The following is a 21,307-nucleotide window of genomic DNA, read 5'->3' as shown; positions in this document are numbered from 1 at the left end:
GGAGACGCCTCTCTGGGGCAAGAGCTGCCGTGGGAGGTGTGGGGCCGAAGGCCCTGGCCGCTGGGCTGTGTCAGGCAGAGTGCCTTCCCGGGCTGATGACGGGCCGAGTCACCCACAGCAGCACCCCCTGCCCCCCTTCCAGAACCCTCTGGCCCTGCTCCTGTCTCTGGCCTGCCCCGAGCAGGTGAGGCTGTTGAGCTTGGCATTTAATGCCTGCGCAAGCCCCTGCCCCCACCCTGTTTGGGTCTGTGTGGGGCTGGGTGCAGACTCACAGCCTCCAGGACTGGAGGCTACTGGGTGTCCCTTCCTTCTGTGCACCACAAGGCCAGCCTGGCGCCTGGGGCGGGCCGAGCACTCACAGAGGGTGGGGGTGGTCACGGGCAAAAGCAGTTTTTGCCACCACCTCAGAAGAGCGGAATGTTCTAAATGGTTGCACTGGGCCGTGAGAAAAGAGACGCCTCTTTCCAGAAGTGAACCCCCTGCCCAGGAGGGCCGAGCCCTGGGTGAGCCCACCGTCTGGGTGCGGGGGCAGCAGTTAGCAGAGGCCCCGCTACATCTGCCCCACCACATCCGCCCCTCCCAGTTGTCTCCCTCCCCCCACTGGCTTAATAAAAGACACAAAACAGAAAGAAGGCAGGTTTAGAAAATAAAGTTTGTTGGGATCTTGAACATTTTGGAGAAAACTAACAGAAAATATGCACACACGTCCAGGTGGTGGTACAAGGAGTAACGTCATCTTATTTGTGCCTGTGACATACACATACAGCCGCTCGGTCACGGCGTCGCCCTGGGGGAGGTCTGTAGGAGGTTACAGGGGCTCAGGAGGGAGCAGGGCCGCCCCGCACAGGCAGTCCGGGAGACTCGCGTGGCCCCACTGGAGTGGGCGCGTGGCTCTCTGAGCTCACTGACGCTGAGCAGCGTGCAGCCGCGGCCCGCGCTCGGTCCGAGAACGCTGAGGTGCGCGGAGTGGGGCGAGAAGCAAGCCATTCCGCACACAGGTGTTTGGCCACAGCGGTTAGTAAACAGGTGTCTGCAGCAGGGACACAATCACATTTTGGTGTAAGAGCAAGTGGGGTGGGAGGGGGATAATCTGTTGACGGGTCTGAAAACAATTTGGCATGCATGAAAATTAAAAAAAAAATGGTGTGTGGATGGATGAGTTTTTCCTAGCGGTGATCACAGTGCGTGGACGGCCAAGGGTGAAGGGCGCCTGGCAGGCCTCACACAGTTCTGTCCGTCCCTGAGTTCTTCCTGATGACTTTGCCTCCATTCACCTGGTCGACCGCCAGCGTCTCCACCTCGGGCGCGGCCTGCGGTGAGGCCCCGTGGTGGATGCGGTGGGCCACGCCCACGTGGACCTTGTGCTGCTTCTCTCGGGCCGGGCTGTGCTGCTCGCTGGAGCTGCGGTCGGAGGCAATGGGGGGGATGACCAGGGGCCTCTCCTTCACCAGGTGCATCTCGGCCGACTCCCTGGCCAGCAGGAACGGGGTGGGGTCAGGCATGGCATCCACCGGTTCCCGCAGGAGTAGTTTCCGGCTCTCGGCCCCCAACCTGTAGACCTCGTCAAATTCCGGGTGCAGGGGGGCAGAGAGGCTCTTCTTCATCCGGCGGCGGGGAGTTTCAGGCAGCTTGTCCCTGGGAGGGGCTGGCTTGTAGCTGGCCACGGGGCTCCCCGACGGGCTGCCCTCCGAGGTCCCGCTGGAGCTGAGCAGCTTCCTCTTGGTGGCGTGCAGCTGGGAGGTCAGGTAGGCGATGGTGCCGGCGCGCTGCTCCAGCTCGCTGGACAGCATGTTCAGCTTGTGGCTCTTCACCTTGAGCTCCTCCAGGTACCTCTTCTCCCGCTCCCTGATGGTGTTCTCCAGTACTGCCGTCATGGCGCTCTTCTGCTCCAGCTCCCGCAGCAGCTCGGCGTTCTCCTTCTCCTGGACCTTCAGCTGAGCTTCCAGCTCCTCACATCGCTTCTGCAGTTCGCTGCTTCTGGAAGGTGCGTCTCCTGGAAGCACACGCACAGGGCTGAGGTTGAGAACCCAACACAGGGGCAGGCAGGCCCACAGGGGGTCAGCGGCCAGCTCCCACAGGGCAGAGGGCCGGGGGCCTCCAGAGCCCTGGCAACTCTTAGCTCTCAGTTTATTGTATAAAAGAAGGACCCCAAATTTAAGAACTGTTGGAGCTAAAACGTTCGATTTCAGAGTTTTCGGCATCCCACCAAATACTCATGATTGACCCGCAGCAGATCTGCCTGCTGCCTGGGCGAGGCGTACTCAGTGCCTGCCCCACTCAAGTCACCGTTCTCACAGCTGCTGAAAAACTCTCCACGTCTGACGCACAAAAACTCTGAAGCTGCAGAGGGGACAGACGTCCGGCTGCCACCTCTCCTCTGACAGTCCCCTCTCGAATCATCTCTCAGGGTGTGGCATCCCTGCGACTGCTCGGGCACCTATGACTCCTGCTTCCGCACCCCCACCCGTCAGCCCCCAGGGTGCAGGCCGATCCACACAGCTGAGTGGGGTCCGCGGAGGCAGGAGGCCCGGCCGGGTCAGGTGCCAGAGACAAGCCCACCCCGTCAATACCCCTCGGGTGGAGAGGGGGCTGCCAGGCCAGGTCTCCCGGGAGGGAGCCTGTGCTGGTCCCTCCTCACCCAGACCCTAGAGCGGCTCTACTGATGGCCGGCACCCCCGCTCTGACGATTTTTCACTCATAGGAATTTCCCCACCCTCCTCCGCACACCATCCTTACTAGAAGTTTCCGTCTCCCCCCACAAAAGCTGCGTGTACACTGAGCTGTGGCAGCAGCTGCTCCCCACCGGCTGCAGCAGTGTTTGCTGGGCCTGCCTGAGCTGTCGGGCACAGGCACTTGTTGGAATGCAGACTCCCAGGTCCCGGCCTGGACTCCTGCAAGCAGAGCCTCCACGGGAGAACCCAGGACTCTTGTGTTTCCCACCCGTGTCCCTGGAGCTGCGTGGGATGGGCAGGTTCTGCGGGTGCTAATGCAGAGCAGTGGTTTTCACCCCTCGGAGGGCAGAGGCCCCTCCAGGCCACCTGCAGGGCTTCCACTGCCATCACGTGGAGCCAGAGCTGGTGAGAAGGTGGCCTAGGACTTAGGGCTGAGAAGAAGCCTGGGCCGACAGGGGACAGGATGTGAGGACACCCTGATTTCTTTGGCTTGATGAAAAGGGTGTGGGCTGGGGTCTCCGACGGGAGGTGTCCTGTTCTCCCAAGTCCCTGGAGGCCCAGTTCCTGGTCCAGGGCTGCAGGGTGGGGCTCCTGGCGTCCTTCCTCTACCTGAGGCCCCTGAGGGTGTGCCACCACCTCCTCTACTGCAGCAGAGATGTCTCGGCTCCGAAAGGCATACCTAGGAGACTGAGGCACGAGGGACAAATAGCCAGAAGAGTGCCCGGCATGTGCTAAGCCTCGTGGAGGTGGCATGTGACTTGGACGAGGACCCAGGCCCACTCATGAGTCGTAACTGCCACCAACTCCTGTGTGGGCGCTGCGCTTTCGAAATCCCCACCCGCCCTGGGGAGCCAACTCTTCATAACAGGCCGCAGAGGCCTGGGCTCACCTCTGCCCCAGCGGCCACCAGGCTGGAGTCTCTGGGGACCCTGAGGACTCTGGTGGGGAGAAGGGTTCCTGGGACGAGGGTCTAAAGAAAGATGCTTAGTGACATTTGGGAGCCACCTAGCAATTCGACCACTCCCTCAACCAGCATTTAGTGAGCGTGGCACCGCTGGGCCCTGTGCTATGGGAGGGGCCGGGGAAGGTGCTAGGACCCTGCTCCTCCTCGTTCTCTCTGCTTTAAATCACAGCTGTTTCTGAGTTACAGAAGGAACACGTGTTCACTGTAGAACGTCTAGCAGAACGTCCAGCAGCGTGTGAGAGGCACTGCCAGTGTGGGCGTCCACCAGGAGGAAACAGAAGCACTCATTCCAGCCGTCCCACTGCCCTCGGGACCTTCCTCCCACCATCTCCTAGGCTCCGGCCCCACATGCAGCTCTGTGCAGCGAGTGGGTTTTCTTCCCAGTGAAAACCAGCCGCCTGCACAGGCCACAGCTGGAGGAGTGCTGTCGCTAACGTCTGCGGAGGGTGGTCTTACCTGTCTGTTCTGAACTTTTGAGTGTCAGCTCATATGTTAAATCTGAAAAGGAAGCACAGGCATTAATTCCGTGAGGTCACGGTGCATTTCAAAAGGTTCGCCGGCTCTGAAAACACAGAACTGATCAGCCAGTGAGTCCTGCTGAGGTCAGGATTAGAGGCAAGTGTGAGAGTAACGGAAACTAGCAGCAGCCCGTCCTTACTGGGGTTCAGAGAGAACCCTCCTTTCCCCTAATGCGCACCCCAGCATCCACAAAGGCACGCGGCTTGCTCTGCTACAGAATTACACTTCAGTCAGGAGTCCCAAAACCCGATGCCAGTTCTAACCACTGCGTGTTGACCTCTCAAGTTCGCAGTATGCCAAGAAAGGGCTTTACGGCTTTCTTCACACACGTCTATCAGGCAGAGAACAAGGCATGCCATGCATGTGGTCTCTGTGACGACAGGTCCCCCACAGCAGAGAGCAGCGAGCACCCCCCACCCCCACCACTGGCCTGCTGGGCCAGCCACGCGTGAAGCTGCCCTGGTGTCAGATCCTGTTCTACAGGCCGGCCGCCCCTGCCCCTGGAGGCGCGGGCCCGGGCACCTGTGCAGTGCTGCTGCAGCCGCCGGATCTCGGCGTGCAGGCCCTTGAGCGTGCTGGCGTGCTCCCGCTGCAGGAACAGGAGGTTCTTCTGCGCGCTGTGCAGCTGGTTCTCCAGGTTTGCGGTGGCCATGCTGGCATCCAGCTGACCTGCAGGAAACACAGAACCTGGCTGCTGTCCCCGGCAACAAGGTCACAGGGAGGAAGAGGGCGCTGCCCGCCCACCACCCTCATTGGCTTTGCGGGGTCTTGGCAGCAGCTCAGGGTGCAGAGGGACGCAGCAGATCCAGAGCTCCCTGACTCCAAATCCTGACCTATCCGCTGGCCACTAGCTCCGACAGACCATGACTGGAATCACTCCCGAAGGACTTCCCTGACCAGGTAAGTGCCGACTGCCTCCCCATGGAAAGCTGGGTGCCTGGGGCATGGGTGAACATGTCCTCAGTCGGTGTCTTCACCTAGCCAAAGGCAGGAGTCGGAGGAAGAAGTGGGCGGGGCCCAGAGGAAAGTCCTAGATTCCACAGAGCTGAGCCCCCCCCGCCCCCCCCCCCCCCCCCCGCTTCTTCCCAAAAACTGCCCGAGAAGCACCTCACAGGGCCACGGAGGGTGCAGGAGTCTGGAGGCTGTCGCTGACTCCGATCCCCACTCCTCCATGGGCTTCAGTCGCCCACCGGCAGCTGCTCTCTCAGCCTCAGACTCTGCCTTTCCCGAGACTAACTCGGGAAGTGTGATGAAGCCTGTCCATCTTGAGTGACTCAAGACGCCTTGCCGGCCCAAAGAGTGCAGGGCCAGAAAGTGGATCTTGTAAGTGACTCTCCTAAGTGCAGGGCCTTGGAGTGCGTGTTCCCAATCCGCTGTGTCAGACCCTCGCGAGAGGAGACGCCCCTTCCTTCCCCAAGGGCTCCCAGGCCACCGCACCCAAGTGGGGCAGCTCTGGAAACCGCCACACAACCAGGCCATCCCCGTGCCGTCACACTCTTGGCTATTGGGAAATCGAGGACGTATTCAAACTCCAGCTCTGGAGCTAAGAATAGTTTGTAACTGCAACCTCCACACACACACGCCCAGCCTGTCCCCCACTATGTCCCACCCAAGCCCTGCGAGGCGCCGGGCACATGGGAGGCCCGCCGCCAGTACCTGCGGACCAGGCAGCTGGGCACCTGCCGCGTGTGGGCGTGGTGCTGAAGAGTGTCGGTTCCCACGGGCTTCCTCGCACTCCCCAGGCCCACCTCACCGAAAGCAAGTGATGCGCCAAAGCTCCGTGCGTCTCACCCAGCGCCAACAGTACAACGGGCCCATACCTGCTCCTCATCCGCCCCGCGGGCAGTGGGGGAGAAAAACGTCACCTCGGGCGGCCACCCGCCCCAGCCTGGTGCAGCGTTAAATCCCATCTGTCCCAATCTAAATGTGATTGAGTGAATGTCCCCACTCTGACTGCCTCAGCGAGCCAGCGACGGTGACCTGGGCTCAGCCTATAATTCACTCACTCACCAGTGTCACCGAGAAACGAAAACGGGCCCGACGCACCCCACCATCACAGGCAGCCGTCTCGGGGGGCAGCAGCCTGGGAACAGGAACCGAATGGTTACTTATCTTGTAAAGCGGGGTGAACGCTGATGGCTCTGTGGGGCGCTCCAACAGGGTCACCCCGAGGGGTTGCACCGGCCGCCGGCCTCCCCGCCTTCCGCACTCAGTGCTGACCTGAAAGGCCCAAGACCCAAGTGCCAACTGTGCGGGGCGAGCTCCAGCTGTCGGACACACGCGAACACGACAGGCCCTCTCAGGTGCCGGGACACAAGTCTTGCCTCCAAATGGCACCTAAACCACCACCTCACTTTCCCACTGGCTCAAAAGCTCAACAGTATCACGGACTTCCGGAGGACAGAGAGCAGCCGCAGCTTAAAAGGTGACATTTCCAGTTCTCCTTGGCTACTGATGACGCAATCGCTATGATTCAATCCCTCCAATAAGGTGATACAGATGAAGCCACAGAAGTGTCCCTCTTGTGCCAAGGAGACACAGCAGAGACGTGCAGCTCACTCGGAGGAAGCGATGGCGTGGTCCGGACAGGCCTCACTCAGTGCCTCCAGGGCGAGAGGAGTGTTCCCGGCCCTTCCCTAGCAGGGTCAGCATGAAGGAGGGCGTCCACTCCGCATGAAGAATGCATCCTGCTCGGGCACAGGCGTCCACCCCACCGCGGCTGTGTGCTGCCGCTCCCGCAGGGCGAAGCCACAGGGCCCGCACTGCCTGTGTCACAAGGGCGTGTCCTGGCCTGCCTGCAGGCTCTTCGTGCTGCGGCGCTGCCGGGAGCCATCAGCAATTGTACAGGTACTCGCTCAGCCAAAGGCAGCATGCCCCGAACCTGGCCTCTTCTCCTCTCGGACATGCCGCCCACAGCTGCAGATCCTGGGGCTCAATCAGCCATGAGGCCGTCCGGGCCACCAGAAACAGCTGTGGGGTTTCAGTGGGGACGGACCCCAGCCAGACTCACCTCTTCCCCTTCCAGACACATACCTTTCTCTTTAGCGTCTCTCCTAAGCGCGCACACACGTCTGGGCTACATCTCCGTCTGCAAACACTGCTCTGATCGCGTCACGGCCCTCGGATGCTCTTGGGCCCGGACCCCACAGTCCTGGAGGCCCAGTCTGGCCCCCTTCTGCCCGGGCGCTCCGTCAGTGCTGCTGTCCTCTCCCCCTGGCATCTGCCACACCACTTCCAACGTGGCTGCTGCACACCTTGTTCCCTCTGTCTACAAAGTTCTTGGCAAACCACCCCCGGACCCCTGCCCAGTTAACTGCCGCTCTTCCTGCACACCTGGACTCGCGCATTACGTCCAGACTTCAGACAGCTTTCAACTGCCCCCCCGCAGTGCTGCATGGAGGTCACAAGAATCGCATGTGCTGCGCAGAAAGCCCAGCCGCAGCACTGCGTGCAGCCTGACCCCCTCGCACAATTTCTTGACACGCGAGAAGCAATGTGCCAGTGAACCGCTGGACCACATTTCTTCCACTGAGAGAAACGGGATGACTGATAGGAAAGGCTCTCACCACTCGAAATGGGAAATGTCTTTGTTCCTGTGCAATCAAAAGCAGACTTATCTTTTGCTGCACACAAAGCCCGTGGAAGTAGGGTAATAATTTTAGTATCTGAAAAAATAGCGCAGAGCACCCTCGTGGTAGCTGTGAATTAGTTATAAGAAGCTATTTTAGATCCCAGTCATGAATAAGTTATGACCTGCTCACATGAAGCTCGCTCATGCCGGGAACAATCAGCACGGCTGGAGCCCGCTGGCCTCGCTCTGTGCTTCCTGCCAGCTCCACGGCCGAGGGGACAGCCCGGCTCTCAAGACAGCAGCATCTCAGCCCTTTGCGCACAGGGACCCCGGTGGCTTTTCTGCGGGAACTTCCCGTGCTGCTCCGACATCCTGCAGTGGAAGCAGTGCCGGTGAGAAGGTGAAGGCTGGCCAGGGGACGAAGGCGGCAGGTGTGGCGGTAAACAGCGTGGAGAGATGGCTCCTAGCAGGGAGACGGTTTTCCAAGAAGATTTGTGGATCCAGAGATGCTGAGCGTAGAAGAAACCTCCGAGTCAGCTGTGCCGATGCCCCCGTGTCAGGAGGAGAAACGGAGGCCCGAGGCTTTGCCCAGCACAACAGGATGAAAGACAGTAGAGGGGACAGGGCCCTGGGGCCGGACTGTGCCCAGGGGTTCGTGCTACCTCGTCGCCTAAACCACAGCCTGTAACTCACAGGGTTGTTTCAAGTGCCAAACGCAGTCACTGTCAACGCCTGGCACAGGGTAAGTGCCCAGCGGACGTTAGCCACCTTATTTTATGTGACTGCTGGCTGACAGTGTGCCCTTGGTCACGCACCGGGTTATTTCCCGAATGTCCTCTAAGTGTGGAATGAACCACATCCCAGTTGCGTCTAAAGAGGGAACAAAAGCAAACGCACACTTTCTGCTGGGCCTCAGCTCCCACTTCCACTGGAGAGGAGCCACTCGGGGAAGCGGGGAGAGTCAGGCTGAGCGAGGTGCCCTAGGGGACAGTGAAACCTACTTCTTACTCTGGAACAATCCATAACACTTTACAAGAAGCTAAAAAAGGTCCAAGGCTAATTAGGCCATCAATTCTAACCGAAGATTGTGGCTTTTAGAAGAAAGGAAACTTGCCATCTCTGAAAAGGAACACTGGCGTTATTCCGAATTCACAGCGATCCTGGCTGGAGAAACTGTTGGAAGTTGTGGGACCCCAACACTTCTTTTCGCACACGTATTTAAGAAATTCAACTAGTGAGTTATTTGAGAATCCCCAGTAATTATGGCACCAAGAAAAAGGACTCATTTCAAGAAACCATAAGCATTCGACAATCACTACAGAAACTTTTGGATAAAAATAACGAACACCATTATGAAGTAGAACACCACATTTTTGTGTTTGTAAGTAGATTAAAAGATCTAGAAGGATCTACAACAAAGCATTAAAAGCATTTATATCTAGATGGTGAACTGTAGGTGATTTTTACTTTTTAAAAATTCTATTTTGGTTCGATCTAAATCTTCTGTAGTGTTGAACATACATTACTTTATGGTCAGGAAAAAAATTATAAAGCAATCTCTCTCAAAAAAGATAATCACTGATTACCCACTGGCAAAGTGGGACCCCGTGTCTCAGGTGCACTGCTCCGGGCAGTCCCGGGCGGCCAGAGGTGGGATTAGTGCAGCAGAACCAAGAACAGTGAACAGAAGGGCAGCTTTCACAGAAGCGACAATTCAGTGTCCCCAAGATGTGCAGGAGGTGGCCGCAACGGGCACTCGAGTGACCCCGGCCCGCACGCACTGCGCAGCCCCGCAGTCCTCTGTGACCTTGTCTGGCACAGAGGACGAGGCCCATCAGCCATGTTGGCTCGCTGACAGCCGTCTCCTTCTGAAGGAGCGCTCCGCCTGGCCTGCGTCAGAGTAGGAACAGACGGGGCCAGAGAGACTGGCAGTGTGACTGGAAATGCGATCTGGGGCAGTCTGGGACGCCACAGCCCCTGGGGCCTGACGGTGGATTTATAACCGCGCTTCCCTGCAGCCTGATTATCTCAGACTTTGAGTCTCTGTTGGCTTCTGTTTAAAAACCATGTGAAGTGTCTGTATGCGGGGGGTGGGGGAGGGATGGGGGGAGGTTCAGCCCCTCCATGTGAAAAGGTCCCAGGAAGAAAGCAAGTCTGTGTTTCGGGTTGTCTGACAGTGCCTCACAGGGGGCAAATGCCGGAGGCCTCCTGGTCTGGAATCGCGGGGCCCCTCCAGGAGCCCTGGGGCCTCCTGGAAAACGGGGTGACTTAGCAGCCACCATGTCCACACCCTGGGGCAGACCGCGTCCCCGAAGGCTGGGCCCCAGCGCCAGTCTCCTGACAGGGAGGGGTGCTGCCCAGGCCCGATGCAGTCCGGAGGCGGCTCTGCACTTTCTATTCCGAAGGGAAAGGCTCAGGAGCCCCTGCCGGGGGGAGGAGGGGCAGTGGGGGCCCTTCCCCAACTGAGCGTCCTCCCCCCCTGCCCTTTTCTGGTGGCCCTGGGATGTCTGCCTCTAGGGACCACCCCCGCAGCCTCCTCCCATCCTTTCATAAGCTAGAGCTGAAAACATTTACAGCGGAAGAGACGCTGTCGTGAACTTCTAACGAGCTTGTCACCGCACTGATCCTGAGCCAACAATTTCAGGACCCAACAAAGCTCACAGCTCACCCCAACACAGTTCTACCTACGATGTTTTCCTTCAAACAGAAGGGAATGGAGGCGGCTCACGCAGTGTTTCCATTTCTACATCTGACTGTGATTATCGCAGGTTTCAATTGTCTCCTGGTCAGTGAGTAGCCAGAGGGACCCAGAGGCTGACCTCTGCACACGGACAAGATGGGAGGCCCTTCCTAAGTCTCAGTGCTGGGTGAGCGCTGCCTGAATTGTATTTCCTGGGCTGAGCACGCGTGTTCACCTGCTTTAAAAACGTCCGCTCCATGGCTTGCCGAACAGATGAACCATTTCAACTGATTTAACTGAGGGGGCTTCTGTCACCCGTTCTTGTGGGCCTACTCTACAGCGCAGGTTTTAAGGAAGGGAATGTATTACTAACTGAGGTTCGGTACTCTCTGATTTCGCCATACTCCAGTTTCATCAGCGCTAACAGCACAGTCAGAGCAACCCTTCTTGGGCGTCTGAGCGGATTCTCTCTCACTGAAGAGAGACACTACCCCGTGAAAGGTGAAAGGTTCAGATGAGCCCCGCCCAGCTCCAGCCACGCACCTTGGACTGCAACTCACCGATGCAGGAAGAGGCCACCTCCTCTCACGCGCCTGTCTACAAAACGGGCCCACGCTAGTTATCTCAGAAGAGCTGAAACAGGGAGGACACTGCAGACCTTTGGAACTACTGAAACAGCCCAACAGCAGTGTGCCCAGCGACCAGTCACTATGCCCAGGCGTTTCGTCCAGGACTTACATGTGTGCTGGCGACAACTAGTAATGCCCCTCATTGGACATTTCTGTGGGTAACAGCTTGTGTACCAGTGTTTTTAAGAGATAAACTCTTCCTTTGAAGCAGTATTCGCCTAGACCTTCACTGCCTAGAACTGTTTTGCCGGCTTCACCATGTCCCCCCAGGGCTGCCTGACCCTCGGATCTCCCATCTGGTGGCCTGACAGCCCGACACAGACGGCCCGCCCGTCTCACCGCCCTTCCCGCGAACCACCTGTGCTGTGTGAATCAGGCTCGTGTGACGGATGACATTTCAGGCCGACTCCCGTGGAGCTCTCTCCACTCACAGTGCCTCTTTGTGACGTCAGGAAGCCCAGAACTCCCAGAGTCCTGCATTCTCCTCCTTCAGGACGCCACACTAAGTGCCAAGGGAGGAGAAAAACTTGCCCCAAATCCCCTTAAGGAGGCCCGTTGTCCACAGCGAACTCCGAGCACCGAGACGTGGGCGAAGGTGGCAGGAGCGAGGGTGCCACGAGGAGTGTGGGTGCCGTGCGTGCTGTTTCAGGGCTCGCCCAGGCGACCAGACTTGGACCGGGCCAGACAAACGAGCCGTTGGCACGTTACCCCAACAAAAAGAAAGGAAAACAAGCAAAGGAAAAGGGCGGGACAAATGTATCTCATACAGTATCTGTCAGCGGTGGGAGGAAAGCAGAAGAGCCTGGGCCAAGTGAGTAGATGAACTTTAACCCAAGATTTTCCAAAGTCTGGGATGCAACCTCGCCTTGCCCTCACTTTACCTTGCGAAAGGTCACTATTTTCCATTGGGACTTTCGTCATTTTCCCGTTCGTATGTGGCCTTCGTTTCGTTCCATTTGTGATCTCGATCTGCCACCTCGGGATCAGTTATAACCCTCGGTCCGAGACGCACTCCTTGGGGCCCGCTTTCACCCAGAGGCTTTAGTGAGGAGCACCTGGTGTACCTGCGTGCTGGGAACTCGGGCATTTTGGTTGAGAGGGTCCCCATTTTCCACGCAAAGTCCCAGATTCCTAGGTTGGGTGTCTGGGCTTCTTCTGTTGGGCTGACCCCGGCGAAGCCTCTCCGTCCATCGAGAGCCTGCGGCATTTGTTTTTCCTCCCAGTTTCCACAGTGGCCGCCGGGGTCCCATGGGGCAGACGCGTTTCTCGCTGGTCAGGGGAAGACTATGGAGTGGCTTCGATCTCAGTGGAGCAGCTGACACAGGTGTGTTCCCGGGGACGCTTTCCGGCCGGCTGGTCCCTACTCCCAGGAGTGTCACTGCCACAGTCTGCAGGGCACCGAGGACGACGACGTGGGACGCACGTCTCCCCTCTCCCAGCTCTGCCCTCATACGGCCTCTGGGTCAGTCTAAGGCAGCTGGGCAAGAAGGTGCTCGAGGGCATTCTTAACTGTGAGGCGCTGAGAATCATTGACAAAAATAACAACTGTGCCTACTGTTACTGAGCGTCTGTGTGCCAGGCTCACAGTCACTCCTTTTAATTTTAAAACACACATTTACTGGTTTTAGAGGGAAGAAGGAAGAGAGGCAGAGAGACGGCGATGTGAGCAGGAAACACCGACTGGCTGCCCCCACTCGCGCCCTGGCCGAGGGTCCGACCTGCAGCCCTTGGGTGTGGGGGTGGTGCTCCTGTCCACTAAGCCACCCGGCCAGGGCGATCCCGTAGTTCTTGGAACAGTCACACATGACAGGTGTGAACCTGCCTGTTTCAAGGAACGAAAGCTCTGAGGAGGAGGATGCTTGCCTGAGGTTACCAGCACTGAGCGCAGGAGCCACAGGCTGGTGCCCCCTGGGCCTCGGCCCGGCTGGACGTGGCCTCCAGCTCCAGACATGTGGTGTTGGGACCAGAGGCCTCGTGGCAGCTCTGGGAGAAGGTGCTGGTTGTGGTTGTTCACGGTGCGTTCCAGAACGCCCTGTCCCAGTGTGGCCTTGGCAGACGCAGCGGTGGCACTGCTGCTGCTGACAGGGACGTCGCTGGCTGGGTGCCGTGCTGGCCGCTTCCCATGCGTCCGGTCGGCAAGTCCTCGCAACAGCTCGGTGAGGCAGGCACGGCCCGGGAAACTGCGGCACAGAGAGCCGAAGTTACCGGCCTCACTGCGATCGCGCAGACTCCGTCTTTCCCTGGTGCTCTGCAGCTCCCTTCCCCTTTTCCCTTCCCGGAGGGAGAAACGGCGCTAACACAGGCCTACGCTTTTAATCAGGAAACAAATCTAACCATTGGCCCAGAATTTCAGCTGAATCTGAAAGCGTCCAAGGCCAAGATGTTAGCAAGGTGCGACCTCCTCTCTGCTCACCATCCAGACGGCAGTAGACTGTCGAGATGACTGCACTCACGAGTGAGCCACCACGACGTAGCAGGGTCGGGGGACCCCGGGCTCTGCATCCAGCCCTGCCACTCACTAATAGGCAGCGTGGGGCAGGTTACACCTGCCGCCTTGTGCCTCCCTTTCCTACTGCGAATGGGGACAGTACCGACTTTATTAGGGATGTTGGGGAGTGGAGCGAGTTTATCTGAAGAGGCACTGTGCAGTAGGACTAGTGCGATGGTGGAATATTCTGTTTGTTCTTTGCTCTGTTTGTCCTGTAGAGTAGCCACTGGCCCCATGAGCTGGCCGCGCTGAGCACTAACCAAACTGAGCCCTTGAAATGTAGCAGGTATCTCTGAGAAACTGAATGTTTCATTTTATTTTTATCAGAGTAAAAATTGAGGTGGCCTAAGACGCCGGCGGCTGCCATGTGGGGCAGTGCAGCTTCACAGCGCTGAGAGCCGTGCCCACAGCTGTGCCTGCTGCTGCTACGGCGACTCCAACACGCAGAGTGCTCCGCACGCGTCTCCTCGGTTCCCCGACACCCCAGAGCAGGATCTGCTGTGGCCGGGACCTCACTTTGAAGAATAACGCAGTGCTATTCTGCCATTCTCGTCCCACTGTCCCATCTCACCCTTCACAGCAGTTACTGTGACCTGAAGTCGGGTCACTTATCTTTCCTACATTCCGAGAGTGTAAACTCCATGAGCACGGGGCTTTCCTGCCTGTCCCCCATACCTGCGAGAATGAACGCCTCCCTCTAGCACAGGGGTCCCCAACCTCCCTCCTGGTGCATGGACATCGCTTGCATTTCAGCCCGAACTCTGCCTCCTGCCTCCCTCCAGCCCCCATCCACAGAAACATTGTCTCCGCTAAACCTGTCCCCGGTGCCAAAAAGGTGGGGACGGCTGCCCTAGTGATGGGAGCTGGCCCGTTGAGAGAGGGTCTCTGGATGAAGACTAGCAGCGCTCTCGCCCACTCTCTGCTCTGGCAGCCACCCTGCCCCCATCGGGGGCACAAGTTGCGTTGGGGAGCGTGGGAGGACGTGCCCTGAGAATGGGGTAGAGGAGGGGGTGCAGCTGGAATGCACTCAGGCTTCATGTCTGTGGGAAGGAGAGTGGCCTTGCTCGGAACAGTCTAGAGTTTGTGACACAGGATCTTTCTTATTTGGTGCAGCTCACACCTGGAAAAGCTACTTCTGTTACGAGTGGACCGTGTAAACGCTCAGTGCCGAGCTGTGGCACAGCGTGCCACTCCAGGCGTGGCCGTGCCACGGGGAAACTGAGGGCTCAGTTCTCGCTGTAGGACCTTTGCAGCGAGGTCAGAAACGCAGGAGCTCGGGGAAACCCTCTAACGAGTGTAGATGACGCTTTTCTTGGTCTGCGATGGAAAGAGAAGAACAAGGACAGTGCAGCGAACTTTCCACAAAGCTAGCTTTTATCCCCCCCGAGGGGAATTCTTTACTTTCATTTCAGGACCTCCCAGTGAAAGAACACAGTGTTCCACGAATCCTGGAACCCTCAGAACCACTCGCACCGCCAAGAGACTGCAGTGATGGCCATGAGCTTAACATCGCCATCGATTTTTAAAAATCTGTTGACGTTTACCAGGCCTGCTACAGCAGGCTGGGCAGCCGACTCCTCTTAAGTACGCACTGGGGGAGATCAAGCCGGCCAGTGTCCTGAGGCGCACACCGTGTACTCGGGCCTCTGCGCTGAGTGCATTTGGGGCTACGACAGCAACGTGTGAGGACACCCTCGGGAGGTCTGTGCGGTGCGGGGCGGGGGAAGAGGATCTGCGCCCACTACTGCACCTGAAGCTCCTCCTTCCTCGCCCGCCTGTCTCCCTGGGAGACGTGGAAACTCCTGGCAGGCAGGGACCGGGCCCTTTTGGCACAGAGGCGGCGTGTGAGACTCCCGGTTGCCCCAGTGGCAGAGCATGACTGTGCTGGCCAAAGCTGTGTCCTGTCACTGGGGGCAATGACCGGGTGTCAGCGCACTGTACCCTGGGGTGCCTCCAGTGCACAGCAGCTCCACCCCCTCGGTAGGGACTTGATAGCTCCGTGGGCTGTGAACACCAGTATGCTCAGGACTCCTTGCAGCAAGACGCCCACCTCACCTGTGCAACAACTGCCCACTTCCCTGCACTTCCCTCTAAGGCCCAGGGGCGTGTCTCGGCTTTCCACTCGAGTGTCAGGCTCGTGGTGACAGCCTGCAGAGGAAGGTGCTGGTGACCCCAGAGCCGCCTCAGAACGGCACTCTCCTTGAACCACACACAGCCCACAGGGTGGCGGGGGAGCAGGAGGCATCGCAGCATTCTGGAATTAGTCATTGTCCGGCACTGCTCAGGGTCCCACCCCACGACCGTGGACGAGACATGCGGGCACCTCCAAACAGCACTTCACGCGGCTGCCTCCGAGAAGGCCTGGCCCCTGGCTTTCTTCAGGCGGACTTACACTTTTTCCTCATCTCCCCTAAAAACACGAATCCAAACACACCTGCGGCTGTCCTGGAACAATGAAGTCTGGCTCTGCTCCTCTCTGAACTGGGTCCAAGCACCACGCCTTACGGCCTTAAGAGACCAATGACCTCTGCAGCCAGACCCGCCTGCTTTCCCCATGGAACGACATCCTCACAAACCGCCACGCCACGCAGGGCCGAGGACGGCAGACCCACTCCCTGTCACGCAGCCTGGCTCCCCCCCCCAACGCCCCCACCAGATGTGGTGCCTTCAGGCATGTCAGGGAGTTGAGAGCTACTTCTCTGTCCACAGGAACTTTCTGGTCTGGTCACCAGGACCGAACCAAGAGGTAAAGATGATTCAGGATCAAGGACAAAGGCTGGCCGCTCCTTCAAACGGATAGGCCCTTCCTTAAACCCTGCTACATTCTTGTCCATGGGAACATCAGTGTGAAAAACAACAGACCTTTCTTCATTTGCTTATCACCACATACCACCAAAGATGGCCCTTTCAGGCTGCAGTGGCGCTCACCCGCACATAAAACGTGCAACTTCAAGGAAAGCAGCATCGTTACAATGCTGGGAGCTATGATCTATGGGCACCAGCAGTGTCACCTGCGAAAGGGACCTAAAGGGTGCTTCATAAGCCTCTTCCCTGCACAGGAAGTCAGAAGGCCACAGGGTGCACTTAGAAATGGGTTAGGAAGGAAATCCGAAGAGTTAAAGGTAACGTGCCTTCTGGCAGGTCTAAACTTAACGTCTCCAGTGTTACCAAGGAGGCAATAGAGAGAAAAATTGCAGCTGCAGAGCACTATTTACCTGCCTCAGATTCCATTTACTGCAAGTGTTCTGCCTTTCTGGGCTCCCTTAGCGTGAGCCCTAGCACCCCAGGCTTGCTTTCTGGCCCTGACCAACGGAAGGCGCCGCTCGGCCTTGAGGGTCTGGCTCCTGGGACGCACGGCGGAGAGGAGCACGCTCACTCCCTCTGCCCTTGCAGCTCCAGAGGAGCAGACCCTTCACGAGGTTATTTCTGATGAGGTGGAAACCGGGAACGATCTCCAAGGTGTCGCTCTCAGCCCGCCCTCCAGTGTGGGGACCCGCACCGAACACAGACCTGTGCGGTGCCCCCGGAGACTGTGGCGAGGAGCTGTGAGGCGGGACCTTCGACCTCTCAGAAGGCTGCTCACTGACTGGCCACCTTACTTGAGAATCGGCTGTCCTGGTCACAGCAGTCACAGCAGCATCTCTGATTTTCTGAAGGAATAAATAAATACTTGTAAGGTTTTCTTTTTTGGTTGGCCAGAAGAACTTGATACTCTTATCTTTTCCCTCCATGAGTGAAGTATGAATAATAATGTATTTCTTGTTCAAACTAAGTCTGAGAAGTCTTTGTCTCATTGAAATTGTTACACCCAAATTCACCTGGTGGACAACGGGCACGAAAGCAGGTGACAAACCCAAGGCCCGTGGGCGGAATCCGGCCCTCCACCTTGTTTTATCCCGCCCGGCACCTTGTCTCTACCTGACCGCAGCCGAGCTCTCGCTTCACTGTTAAGGAGCAGTTACATTGACACAGTCCCAAAGTTACATTCCACCCTTTGCAGGCAACCACAAGGCTGGTGTGGCCCCCTGTGAAAATGAGTTTGACACCCCTGGCTTTAAAAGAGAGTGAATATTCTTAAAAGGGTTTTTAAAAAGGTAAGTACATTAATTCAAATTTCTTTTCTAACTTTTCCCCAAATCAGACAGGTCAGATGCTGCCCCACTTAAATCCTGTGCAGAGGGCAGGAGCACTGGTCTTCCCAGCCCATGGATGGGGGTGGTCCGTGGATCCTCACTCCTGTTGATGATACATCACCAGCCCCCAGACCCGCTCAGCGCAAGGCAAGTGGGCCCGCCTTTTTCTTCTTCAGACAAAGCCCCACCCCACTACTCTCTCCAGGGTGCTGTGACGCTCCTGCTCCCCAGCTCTGTTTTCATACGTTTGAAACATCTGCAGACAGACTGAGAAAGTCCAGTGCATCCTGCTGTGGGTGGATATGCCGGGCTCTTCGCTGTGCAATTTGAGTCATGTTTGAGTGACGAAATAAACAGAAACTGAAATTCGGGGTAAGCACAAGGGTCAGCCCTTAATCAGTATCTTTTAAAAGGTAATTACAGCTAAGAAAACAATATATTCACCTTCACAACCTTCTGGCTCTCAAAGGAAAGGCTGACACTCCATTTTAAAAAGGGCTTTGACGGAGACTTCCGTTTGCCTTCATAGCAAAGGGCCACTTTCCTCTTGATTCAATGTTTATTATAGAAAACAAAAGCCACAGAAAGGAATACAAACCGCTTGTAATTAAAAAGTCTTTTTAAGCAAAACGTTGAATGTGAGAGCACTTTAACACCTGAGAACCCCATTCAAATGCAAAGTGGGGTTAGGACCCTCTCTGATGACAGGCTGGCCTCTCCCCCGGGAAAACCTTCCCAGGGCTCTGGTAGGATCGTGAGAATGTCGTTATCCCCCACCTCTGGAAGCCGGCGTACGAAAAGACCCCCAATGCACCCCAATCCGGTTCCGGCAGGACTCCCAGGCGCCCCCTCGGAAGGCCCCTCCCACAGCAGGGCGCTGCCCGAGGAGCCACTCCTGCGCCGAGAAGGCTCTCGCAGCGACCCCGCACGGAAAACGCGGCCCGTTCTTCCCACGGCTGGAGGTTCTCATTAGAAGCAACTTTTGCTCGTACGTGAAAGTGAAGTCTGTCTCCCTGTGAGCACTCTTCCTCCTCTTCTCTGCTCGGAAGTTACTGTAAATGCGTAACATCCCTTTGCTGCAGGTCGGACGTAACTAGTCGAAAACAGTAGGACACATTCACTCCCCCGCTGCAACCTTCTGCAGGTCTTGACATCGAAAACGCGACGCGAACACTGGTGTCATTACCGGTACCCGCCTAACCAGTCTGGGCCGTCGGCATGGGCCAGACCCTTCCTGCGCCTGCGGTGTGAGCAGCACACAGCGGCGCCTGGGGCGCACAGTGGCCGCCTCACAGCGACTCAGGTCAGTGGACATTAGTCATGTCTTCGCTAACAAACGTGTGTCCACTATGGATTAGGAACTGTCAACGGCTGACGTTGTTCCAGGTAAGAGAAAATGCTTTATGAAATAAACATATTTCTTAAAAACATCTTGTTGCAAATGCACTCCACCAAGTAATGATGAAGATAAAATGATTTTAACCAACAAATGACAAATGGAGTTAAAACCCAAATGATTTTCTATTTAAATAAAAGAACTCATTTTTTAAAAAAAAGAATTAATAAAACAATCTAATTTCCAAGGAACTTGTGTATTGGATTGATGTATTTGCATGTGCTACAGTAAAAACCTGATACAGATAACTGTTCTGTACTTTAGGTTTTAAATATGACTGAACTAAATTTACTGAGTATAACATGTATAACATGACGCAGAGGAATCATAAAAACTCTTAAGGTTTTTCAGTAGTGTATGTGTATAAACACATATAAACATATGCATACACCCATCACAAGCCTGACAACCTTCTATCAAAAAATGTTTCACATAAAATGAACATTAGCCAAATAAACACATAAATTCAAAAATATCTTGGGAGACGAAAGTTAGCATCTTTTTCCTTACAATTCAATGGCAAGAAAATGCAGGCCAATTTCTGACTGTGCAAAAAAAAAAAATCACTTAATAAAATAATAGCAATGCTCTTTAAATAAAATTTGAACTCAAAAGTCTTAAAACCCGGCAATTGTAGCATTAACACTCTTACAGGTAGGTTTCCGGAAATGCGTAACGTAATTGAAGTATTACAGCCCGGCAGCTCGTGTGTCGTTCCGAGACGGAAGACCGCAGCCTAAATCCCGGAGCACCGCTTCTTCATCGCAACAGATCACAACTGCCAAGGGCCAAAGCGTGAGAGGGAACCGTGGGGTCGGCGCGGAAACGTAACTGCGGGAAACGAGCGCGGCAGCTCACTGCGGCCCCCGGCCGGGAGCTCCGCCGCCTGTTCGCATTGTGCTCAGTTTCACGAATCACAAACAAGGCTTATTTAGGGTAAATTAAGGCCCCACCAAAGCTGCAGGGAAGGGCCGTAAGGTAGAGTACTTACTACGTACGGGGCTACCGGGTCGGGAGACAATGCAACTTACCGGGGAAGGTCTCTAAGGTCCCCGGGGTGAAAACGCACCTGAAAGGGCGGTGTGGATTCAGACGGCCTCCTCCCCACAGCGCGCCAGACAAAGCAGGGCCGGGCCCTCGGCGCTCCCGGGGCCCCCTGCAATGCGGATCCCTCGCCCTACCATCCCACCCCGGCCTGGCAGGGCAGCTCTGGGCTGGCCTCCCCTGCTCTGTCCGATTGGCTCGGGCGCGCGGTGCGCACGGTCCGCAGCCTGGACCGGAGCCCTGGCAAGGGCGTCCCCCGCCGCGTAATCCGCTGCAAGACCCTGCAGGCAGCCGGCGTGGGGGTCGCGGCGCCTCACTTTTCTTTTGCCCTGCCTTCCAGCACTTCTTGGCCCCCTAAGTTCTTTCCGCTGGGGGACACCATTCCCCACCCTCGAGCCCCGGGGCTAGGATGGGGGACCCCCACCCCCTGCCGCCAGGGCTTAACAATCTCCGTGAATGCTTGTCCTGACAGGTGCCCTCGCCGCCCACAGAGCCTCCCCGCAGGTACTGCCAGGTGAGCGGGGATGGACTCGGTCACACCTCGGGCCCCGCCTCACCTGCGGGCGCGGCCGTCGCGGTCCTTCAGGCGGCTCCCCCCTCGGCGCTGTCCTCCGGGCGGGCGGCAGCGAGGGCCGGCGGCCCATGGGCGGGGCGGCGGGCGGCGGGCGGGGCTGGCTGCCGGCTCCGGCCTTGCCCGGACGGGCCGCCGAGAGAAGTCAGTGGGCGCCGCCCGCCGAGCGCATCTCGCCGGCTCCCACCCGAGCGCTCGCCGCTGTGCACGCTGGGAGCGGGGGCCCGGGCGGCGAGGCCTGGCCGCGCTGACGGGGCGGGCCGAGCAGGCGCCGGCGCGGCGGCGGGTCTGTGTCTGCGGGGTGGGGTAGGGGAGGCCGATCGATACTCACTTGACGCGGAGGGGGCGACGCCCCCCTCCCGCTGCTGCGGCGGGGCAGGGGACAGCACCGAGGGGAGGGAGCGTCTAGCGGGTGGGACGCAGGCGCACAGCTCAGGTGCGGCCGCACTGCGGTTGCCCTGGGTAACGCGGGCACAGGCAGGGCGGGGGAAGGAGGAGCCAGGAGGGCGCGCGGGAGCGCGCGCTGGTCTGGGAGTCGGGGTGTGAGGGGTGGGTACTCGGGAGCAGCTTGGGATTGGGGGGAGGGCGCGCGCAGGCGGTCGAGGGGCGGGGCAGAGGCGGGGCGGGGGGGGGCCGGGGC

At 57.6% G+C, this 21,307-nt stretch overlaps 2 protein-coding genes across 13 annotated transcripts in view; one reads left to right on the top strand and one right to left on the bottom strand.

Annotated features, from left to right (window-relative positions):
* Positions 1–633: 633 nt before the first annotated feature.
* CCDC92 (coiled-coil domain containing 92) lies at positions 634–21,142 on the bottom strand. Of its 11 annotated transcripts, XM_053928417.1 has the most exons (7): positions 20,654–20,785; positions 20,084–20,121; positions 17,034–17,173; positions 6,166–6,238; positions 4,678–4,824; positions 4,093–4,134; positions 634–1,993 (listed from the first exon to the last, which is right to left on the bottom strand). In XM_053928417.1, exons 5-7 carry the CDS (start codon positions 4,805–4,807, stop codon positions 1,221–1,223), a joined length of 945 nt encoding a protein of 314 aa, XP_053784392.1. In that variant the 5' UTR covers positions 4,808–4,824; positions 6,166–6,238; positions 17,034–17,173; positions 20,084–20,121; positions 20,654–20,785; the 3' UTR covers positions 634–1,220. The 11 variants fall into 11 exon arrangements, with proteins under 11 accessions (XP_053784392.1, XP_053784389.1, XP_053784391.1 ...); XM_053928414.1 differs by lacking the exon at positions 6,166–6,238; XM_053928416.1 differs by lacking the exon at positions 6,166–6,238 and having other exon boundaries at positions 20,084–20,208; positions 20,654–20,762.
* The window catches only part of ZNF664 (zinc finger protein 664), a 32,225-nt gene continuing 31,616 nt past the window's right edge, over positions 20,699–21,307 (top strand). Inside the window, exon 1 of one of the 2 annotated variants that reach the window (XM_053928424.1) lies at positions 20,699–20,811. The gene's annotated coding sequence lies outside the window, so the exon portion shown is untranslated. The other variant, XM_053928422.1, reaches the window with a different exon arrangement.

The sequence above is a fragment of the Desmodus rotundus genome, chromosome 7, assembly GCF_022682495.2.
Source record: "Desmodus rotundus isolate HL8 chromosome 7, HLdesRot8A.1, whole genome shotgun sequence".
Classification (NCBI taxonomy): domain Eukaryota; kingdom Metazoa; phylum Chordata; class Mammalia; order Chiroptera; family Phyllostomidae; genus Desmodus; species Desmodus rotundus.
This window is presented reverse-complemented; position numbering and strand designations above follow the sequence as displayed.